Source organism: Myxine glutinosa, chromosome 14 (genome assembly GCF_964187855.1).
Source record: "Myxine glutinosa chromosome 14, kmMyxGlut1.1, whole genome shotgun sequence".
Lineage (NCBI taxonomy): Eukaryota > Metazoa > Chordata > Myxini > Myxiniformes > Myxinidae > Myxine > Myxine glutinosa.
In genome coordinates, this window is record NC_136274.1 from 37,866,916 (window position 1) to 37,876,597 (window position 9,682).

The 9,682-nt window shown below is 45.5% G+C and overlaps 1 protein-coding gene across 1 annotated transcript in view; it reads right to left on the reverse strand.

Moving 5' to 3' along the window:
• The window catches only part of LOC137439636 (phosphoglycerate kinase), a 49,776-nt gene extending 40,964 nt beyond the window's left edge, over positions 1–8,812 (reverse strand). Inside the window, exon 1 of the mRNA XM_068135584.2 lies at positions 8,208–8,812. Coding sequence (XP_067991685.2) covers positions 8,208–8,275 — 68 coding nt within the window. The 5' untranslated portion in view covers positions 8,276–8,812. The remainder of the gene's footprint in view (positions 1–8,207) is intronic.
• Between the last annotated feature and the right edge of the window lie 870 nt (positions 8,813–9,682).

The window sequence follows — 9,682 nt, forward strand, 5'->3', positions numbered from 1 at the left end:
GTTTGCACATACAAAAACCTATATTTTTCATAGCTTTGCTTCTATGTGACATGGAAACATGATATTTGTGAGCAAACCCATATTTTTGGGGTCAACTTAAGGGCCTATCTCATTGGCGGAGACGTCGCCGCGACTGCCGTGACTGATCAGTCACGGCAACTCGGGCAACTCGGGAGACCAAAAAATGGCTTGCGCTCTCACCAAGGCGACGTCTACGCCAGGGCGATGATATTCATCACTACTCCTTTCGGTACATTTTTTACATATTTTTGCATGTATTAATTTTAATAATAATCTATCTATAATTCCAGTAATCTCTGTCTGTCTGTACGTTTGTCTGTGACCGCTGTTTCTCGACAACCACGGGTCCGATATACTTTTAACTTGCCAGGTATATTGCTGGGGACCCGAGGATGTGCCTTTTCAAGGTTTCATATTAATCGGACAATTACTTACCGAGCTATGTCCAAAAAACGATTCAACCAATCAGAGAGCAGCGAACGATCGCGTGTGCCGAACGTGGCGGACACACTCTGCCTCGGATGGCACATTTGAGAGCGTATTCATTTATTTCACGTTTGCAAACTATGTTGGCGCTATGTTGGCGTTAAACGATGTTTTAAAACTAATAAAAACGAATTTGCGATTCATTCGCTTTCCTGCGCGTTTGTGTACGCGATGGCGATTTCTTTACCAAACTCCGGAAGCCGTTCGCTTTGGACCGAACCATTTCATGTAAATAGAGGGGGGGGATTGTCACCACTCGCAAGCCGTTCGCTTTGGACCAAACCATTTCATGTAAATAGAGGGGGGGGATATAATTTTAGATATCTATATTATAATAGCCGTAGATGATTCTGTCTGTCTGTCTGTCTGTCTGTTGGGCGTCTGTCCGGGGTGTGGCTTACTCGGTTTGCAGAGTAGCTCCACCCATAGCTCCACCCATTCTGGGAGTGGCTTCATATAATTATAAACAAATATCCACCATTTTATTAACTCGCATAGCTTTGAGGCCTGTTTGTAGGCCCGTGGTGTCTTGCTCTCTCTCCCAGTTTTATTTCAAATCAAATTCGATATATCATTTCATTTTTCACAGTCACTAACATAGTTTTAGACTCAGTTGAAAAAAACCGGGAACAAAATCCAATGAAAGTTGCCGTTTATAGAACGAAATGAATTCTCAAACGCCTGTAACTTCAAGGCCATTGAGTCTCTCTCACACCTTTATCTCCAATCTAACTCACCATATGATTTCATTTTTATCGATGGTTTTAGACTCGGTGTCAGCAATAATTGAGAACATTCCACACACGCGGGAAAATGCAGAGATATATTTTTAAAAATCGCGTCATGGTGTATCATACACCGCCCAACATGACACCGACGGTAACGTGTCGATATATATTAAAAATTCGCTTTTGTTTTTCCGTTAAGATATATTACTTTTTCGTTTGATGACAGTCGTCACAAAAACGTCAACAATGATGCCGACATATATTTCTTCGTTTTTATTTCATTCAACATTATTAGCCGGAAGTAAAATATGTTTCAAGAAATTACCGAGAGATATTTCTTCGTTTTTTTAAATTAGTTATGTGCGCATACACTTTAAATAGGTTTATTTGAAATCTTTAATTTTCCACAATATAATTTACTTGCCATTTATCATTTGATGATTACGAGACAAATTCCTCTTGAGGATCGTGACAATTCATGCGCTGCGTGGAAACTTCTATTTCCAAAATGAATGAGACGATCGATGAAGAACGCAGACTTGAACAGGATGTAGCAAGAAAACGAATGAGACGGGCGAACGAGTCCATCGACGAACGTCAATGCAAACTTGCGGGGTCACCCGTGGGAATCCCACGGGTGACCCCGCTAGTATATATATAGTACGGGCATGCCCTAGTCTATCTATAATTCCAGTAATCTCTGTCTGTACGTTTGTCTGTGACCGCTGTTTCTCGACAACCACGGGTCCGATATACTTTTAACTTGCCAGGTATATTGCTGGGGACCCGAGGATGTGCCTTTTCAAGGTTTCATATTAATCGGACAATTACTTACCGAGCTATGTCCAAAAAACGATTCAACCAATCAGAGAGCAGCGAACGATCGCGTGTGCCGAACGTGGCGGACACACTCTGCCTCGGATGGCACATTTGACAGCGTATTCATTTATTTCACGTTGGAAAACTATGTTGCCGTTAAACTATGTTTTAATAAAGTTTTAAAACTAATAAAAACGAATTTGCGATTCATTCGCTTTCCTGCGCGTTTGTGCACGCGATGGCGATTGCTTTACCAAACTCCGGAAGCCGTTCGCTTTGGACCAAACCATTTCATGTAAATAGAGGGGGGGGATTGTCACCGTACTCGCAAGCCGTTCGCTTTGGACCAAACCATTTCATGTAAATAGAGGGGGGGGATATAATTTTAGATATAGATATAGTACGGGCAATGCCCTAGTAATAATAATTCATTTATTTTGTATAGCGCTTTTCAAGAAGCCCAAAGGCACTTTGACAGAGTGGAAAACATAATGCATAACAATACATGAAAACAACAATTGCAAAAAGACAAGAATCAATAGGGAAATATTTAAAGCAAAAGGAGGGAGAAGGAGAAGTGATAGTCAGGGGTTAAATGCTGTGGGTTGAATGTTGAATGCAGTGTTGAACAGGTGGGTCTTTAGTGATGTTTTGAATGTGGTGAGTGAGGAGGAGTCTCTGATGGTGTGAGGTAGTGAGTTCCAGAGGGTGGGAGCAGCGATGGAGAAGGCCCTGTCCCCCCAGGATCTGGATTTGGTCCGGATGGAGGGGGTCAGGAGGTTGGTACCAGCAGAGCGGAGGTTGCGGGTGGGAGTGTGTCTGGAGAGGAGGTCAGCCAGGTAGGATGGGGCCAGATTATGGAGGGCTTTGTATGTCAAGAGGAGGATTTTGTACTGGATTCTCTGGGGGATGGGGAGCCAGTGAAGCTTGTAAAGGACGGGGGTGATGTGGTCACGGGTCCGGGAATGTGTGAGTAGACGGGCAGCGGAGTTCTGAATGTATTGGAGTTTATTGGTGATTTTTGAGGGTGAACTATAGAGGAGGCTATTGCAGTAGTCCAGACGGGAGGTGATGAAGGCGTGGATGAGGGTTTCTGCAGCCGTGGAGGAGAGGGATGAGCGGAGACAGGCATTGTTTTTCAGGTGAAAGAAGGCTGACTTTGTGATCTGTTTAGTGTATTTGTCAAAGGAGAGGGTTTGGTCAAAGATGACGCCAAGATTCCGGATGTGAGGGGAGGTGGATACTGGGATACCGTCGATGTTGAGGGCAAAGTTATGGGTGGATTTTGTGAGCGTTTTTGGGCCAATGATGATTATTTCAGATTTATCACAGTTAAGCTTGAGGAAGTTGATTTGAAGCCAGGATTTTATTTCAGTGATGCAGTTTGTCAGGATAGAGTGGGTGGCGGTGGAGACGGACTTGGTGGAGATGAAAAGCTGGATGTCATCGGCGAAGCAGTGGAATTGGAGACCATGACGGCGGATTAAGTGACCGAGGGGGGACAGGTAAAGGATGAAGAGGAGGGGGCCAAGAACTGAACCTTGGGGGGACACCTTGGGGGAGGGGAGCAGTGGGGGATTTGCAGTTATTGATGGAGATGAACTGGCGTCTGTCAGAGGTATGATTTAATCCAAGAGAGGGCAGTGCCGGTAACGTTAAAGGTGGATTCAAGTCGGGTGAGGAGGATGGTGTGATCGATGGTGTCAAAGGCAGCGCTGAGGTCGAGGAGGACGAGAATGTTGAGGTTGCCAGCGTCAGAGGAGAGAAGGTCGTTGGTGATTTTGAGGAGAGCAGTTTCAGTACTGTGGTTGGAGCGGAATCCGGATTGGAATGTTTCATACAGGTTATTGGCAGAGAGGTGATGTTTGAGTTGAGTGGCTACAGTGCGTTCCAAAACTTTTGACAGAAAGGGTAGGTTGGAGATGGGTCGGAAGTTGTTTAGGGTGCCAGGGTTTAGACCAGGTTTTTTTAGAATGGGGGTAACAGCAGCAATTTTGAGGGAAGGTGGGACGATGCCTGTAGACAGGGAGGAGTTTATTGTTGCAATGATAAGTGGAGAGAGAGCAGGGAGGGAGGCCTTGACAAAGCTGGAGGGGATGGGGTCAAGAGTGCAGGTGGCAGTTTTCATTCCTATGAGGAGTTCAGAGAGGTCAGTAGGGGAGATTGGGGAAAACCGAGACAGGGGATGGCAGGACAAGGGGGGGCAGGTGGTTGGAGGGGGAACGGGTGCGGCGGTGGTCAAGCTGTTGTAGATGTTGTCAATTTTGCGTTGGAAGAAAGAGAGGAAGGAGATGCAGTTGTCTATTGTGAATGACTGGGTGGTGGTGTTCAGGGGGCGGAGGAGTTTGTTTATTGTCGAGAAGAGTGGTTTTGGGTTTCCGGAGCCAGAGTGGATAATTTGAGAGTAGTAGGCGGAGCGGGCACGGGAGAGGGCATCTTTGTAGTGTTGTAGGTGGTCCTTGTAGGCTTGGGAGTGAACTGTGATACCTGTTTTATTGCGGAGTCTTTCAAGTTGGCGAGCACGAGTTTTCATCAGGCGGAGTTCAGGGGTAAACCAGGGAGCAGAATGGGTGAAAGAAACTGTTTTGGTTTTTACAGGCACAAGCTGGTCAAGGCAGGAGGAGAGAGTGTGGTTGTAGTAGTCAGTGAGGTCAGAAGGGGTGTGGAGGTCAACGAAGGGAGAAGTGGACATTTTTTCAGAGAGGGTGGATGAGAATGAGGTAGGTGAAAGAGCGTTTAGCTTACGGAAGTTGATAGTGCGATAATGTCTTGGTGTTGGGGTGGGGATGTTGATGGTCATCGTGATAGCTAAGTGGTCAGAGAGGGTGAGGTCGGAGCCAGAGAGATGGTGCAAATTTAATCCAGTGGAGCAGACAAGGTCCAAAATGTGACCACGGATATGGGTAGGAAAGTCGACATGTTGAGTGAGGTTAAAGCAGGTGAGTAAATCAGTGAAGTCAGTGGTTATTGTGGAGTCAGTGGAGTCCATGTGGATATTGAAATCACCAAGGAGGAGGATTGAGGGGGAGAGGGAACATAGCTGGGTCAGAAAGTAGGAGAAGTCAGACAGGAATGATGGGTGTGGTTTGGGAGGGCGGTAGACGACAGCCATGACTGACTGCGTGCGACCAGAGAGTTTAAAAGCCAGGTGTTCAAATGATGAGGATGAGGCGATGGGGATGAGGCTGGTCCTGATGTCTTGACGGTGGATAACGGCAATTCCACCACCTCGGCCCCCCGGGCGTGGTTTATTGACGTAGGAATATCCATTGGGTGTGGTGAGGTTGAGTGTGTAGTAGTCAAGAGGTTGTTGCCAGGTTTCGGTAAGACAGAGAAAGTCCAGTTTGTTATCCAGGATGTATTCGTTCAGGATGAGGCATTTGTTGTTGAGGGACCGGGTGTTGAACAGGGTGAGCTTGATGTTGTTTTGAACAGCAGGGATGAATTCAGGTGATTTAGCCAGGGTTCGTAGGCAGGAGGTGCGATTGTGTGCGTTGCTGTGACCAGGTGCGCTGGGACGAAGAGTGAGAGTGCGCTGAGCCAACCAGAGGACGGGGATGGAGTGACACGATTGCAAATATACAAACTTACGACCGGAGCCACGGTGAATGTACCTGGGTCGTCGGAGGAGTCCATTTGATTTGATGGCAGAGATGCATGATGGGGTGGAGCGGGTATTGAGCAGAAGGAGCCTTGCGGCAGAGTACCGCAGAGCCATGTCAGGCAGGAGCGGAGAGACGAGACGAGGCCAAGGTTGAGGAGGTGAAACAATGGTCCCAACCCACGGGAGTGGGCCCGAGGAAACGAAGGAGCCAGGTAGGTGAAGCCAAGAGCAGAGCCGGGACCAAGCAGAGGGCAGGCAGGAGCAAAGACGATCACGAGGCCAAGGTTGATCACGGCAAAGCGGCAAAGGCAGCGGCAATCGACCGCCGCCGCTACAAATCTAGATCATGGCGGGAAACCGCCACCAAACCGCTGCGATGGTCACAACCCACGAGAGCGTGCCCGAGGAAACAGCGAGCAGGCGAAGGAGCCGGGCAGGCGAAGCAGGGAGCAGAGCCGGGGCTATGCAGAGGGCAGACTCGATGGCCAAAAAATCCGCACGACCACCAAAAAAGCAAGCAACTGACAGTGGCCCGGTTGAAGAAGCGGCGAGCATGTGACGCCTGCGTCCTCTTCATACTGGACCGGAAGCGGAAGAGATTGCATTTTAATGCTTTTTTTTGCAATTGCAATTGCATTTTAATGCAATTAAATATAAATTCAATGCAATTTAAATATACACTCACATGTAGGTAGGGGCTTCTTGATCTCCTCGAAGATGTTCTGCATATCAACAAGGAAGGTTTCAACCGCTGCTTTCTTGTATTGGTTATCTTTGTATCTTGCATACGATTTATCGTAAAATTCCGGATGATCCTCCCAGAAGTCAGCCATTGCCTCTTGATGCCCCTCTTTCCAATCATATTGTTTTCTAGTCGGATCACCGCTGGAACCATGTTCCTCATCTTCTCTAGCATCAACTGCTGCCTCAGCATCCACAAACTGCACTGAAGCTGCTACAACTGCTTCATCCTCCTTCTTCTTGCCCTTCCGGCCCCCACTGCCCTTGGGTGGCATGGTGGAAGGACAGTACTACTCTGGAGTTGGAGCTGTCCCCTGGCAAGACAAGATGGTGGGGCCTCTTCCAAGGCAGTACAAGGAGCAGCAGCAGTAGCAGGAACAAGTACCAAACGATGAAGACCTTGACCGGATCCTGTACCTGACTTGGACCAGGAGTGAAGGCGTCTCGATGATGCCAGCATGCGCTCAGTCACGTGGTCTCTAAAGTGGGTCAAGCAGCGTCGCGGAGACGTCGCCGCATCGTCTCCTCAGTCTCCTCGGTCTCCAGCAGGTCGCGGAGATGTCGCGGAGACGTCTCCCCAGTCGCGGACAAAATTAGTCTCCGCGACGTCGCCGAAAAATCGAACATGTTTGAATTTCCCACGACTTCCCGGAGACCCGGCTAGTCTCCAGGAGACGTCGCGGAGACTCGAGTCGCCACCAGGTCGCCACCTAGTCTCCAGGCCAATGAGATAGGCCCTTAATCTAAATATGTTATAACCATCATAAACAAATGATAACCATGTTGGATTTCAAGATGGCTGCCACACGAACATGTTGCAGGAACGTGATCTCGGTGTCTTGGGGTCGCGGAATCCATATTTGGGTCATGTATGAATGCCTAACTTACATATTAACATGTATGTACGTTTTTACTTTTGCCAAATTTTACACTGTTATTCTCTCAACCTTGAGACAAGTGCCAATGGCACATATTTCATACAAAATAGACAACAAATGCTTACACACATTCATATAATTATTCAGATTACCACTGACAGTTTTAATAGGGTTTTTAGAGAAACTTTTAGCCCACCTTCACAGTACAGTATTCCTGTGCCCACGTTTCCAGTGCAGAAGTGTTTTGAATTATAAGTAGTAGCCACGTTTTTGGCAAAAATTTTGCTTCATGAAAGCGACACGGGTTAGTTTTATTTTCGTGAACGATTGAGGGAGCTGTCAGTTACCTATACACCGCCAAAATAAAGGTAGTGCCAGAAAAACGTGTTGCACGCCGAGAACAAAATCGCCATTAGGGCGGGTACTCTGCTTGTATAACATAATCCACAGTACGACCACCACTGTGAAGGTTATCACAGGTTTCTCTTCAATTCGTGGAGTGGTGGAGTATTGTATGACCATGCATTCTGGCCCTTCGGGGTCAGGATGCATGTTTTGAATGACCATGTGCTTCAGCCTTGGGGTTGCTAATGGGACAGTCTTGATAGACGGTGTGCCTTGGCCGTGGGGTCAAGGTGCACGTCCAAGGCTGTTGAAATATTTGATTTTTTACCTTTTTTATTATTAAAAAAGGCAGGCGACGGTGCTGGCCTCAAAAGCATCACAACCTCACTCGTCAATAAGACGTCAGTAGTAACTGTCGAGAAATTTATGAATGAAAAGTATTTAATAATTCTTAGACACTTCCGTTATCAAAAATACAACTTGCCCTAAAATTATACATTTTAAGTTAAATTACGTGAAGGTCACGATGGTTCGCAATGAGGTACAACAATGTTAAAATACAACACTTGTGATAATAAAACTCACCTCATCAAAACCCGCTTTCCTTTCACGTCCACCTTATCCAAGGTGAGTTTATTGAGACTGAGAGACATGTTTGTTGAACACGATGGACGTCAACTATTCGATAAAAACGTGTCGATGTTCCAGTAGAAACGTGACAGGGGGCAACGAAAGGTTAAATTTTAAATTATATAGCAAACAGAGAGAGGCCAATATTGTTCCTCAATTAACCTCAGCAAAGTCCCACCCAATGCAGCACGTCCGCCCTTATACGTCACAGCGTCAAATCCAACGTCACGCGTCACGTTTATACGTCCATCGTTTTCCATGATACAGTATATGAGACGCGTCGCACGTGATACGTGATACGTGATACGTGTACGTCATACGTGTACGTCATACGTGAGACGTCATACGTGAGACGTGATACGTGAAACGAACGTGATACGTGATACGTGAACGGGATACGTGAAACGGGATACGTGATACGGGATACGTGATACGTCAAACGTCAAACGTGATACATGAACGTGATACGTCTTACGTCATACGTCTTGCGTCATACATCTTACGGGTTACGGCATACTTCCGACGTCGTCAGGTTAGCAGCCTCATAAAAGTGTGAGAAAAACATTTTTTCACGTTTCCTGTAGTTTTACTCCTCTACTAAGATTTATCTCCTCTATTAAGAACTATGTAGTGAAGGTAATTAAATATCTGGATTAAAATGTCATTTTATACTGAGGAATATATAATTGGATGTGTTTGCGTCAAAAATCCAGCGAATATTAATATTGCCGTTTTTACACCGCTTTATAAACTTACCAGAGAAAATATGACATATGCTTGGTAAATACAAAAATATTAGTTTTCAGTTAAAATAAATAACAAAACAATGAAAAAAAAGACAAATAATTTGTATAAGAGTTCAAAATAGTATTCTGGACCGTTCGTGTTCTTTCCACAACGTTCCATGTTGTTTCTTCTATCTTTAAATTTCAGAGAAATGAAAGAGACGACATTTTGAAAGGGAAAGATTAATGTTATTTTGGCAAAAATCTTTCTCTGAATCGAGTTGATTTAAGGCTCTATACTAGAGGATTAACGCCTCTTGACGTTATCAAAAGATAACTTGATACACCATTTGTCATTACATCCATCGATCGTTCGTTCATTCATTCTTTTATCCTGGTGAATTTTGTTTTTATTGACTTTATTTTAAATTGTAATTTACCAAAAATGTTTTGGTCATTCATTTTATTACTTTGATGCTTTATTCCTGCTTTAAAGCGTGTTTATCAATTTGTTGCCTTCAAAGGGTTTTTGTACTTTTGTTCACCCAGTGTTCTCAATTTCTGAAGCTGGTGCTATTAAATTACCAACTAGAATGGCACTCGGTGTACGTGTAGAGAGAGACAGAGACAGAGACAGAGACAGAGACAGAACCAGCGCCAGGCTGAACTATGTACATTTTGTATCCCAAATATAGGTCGTATATG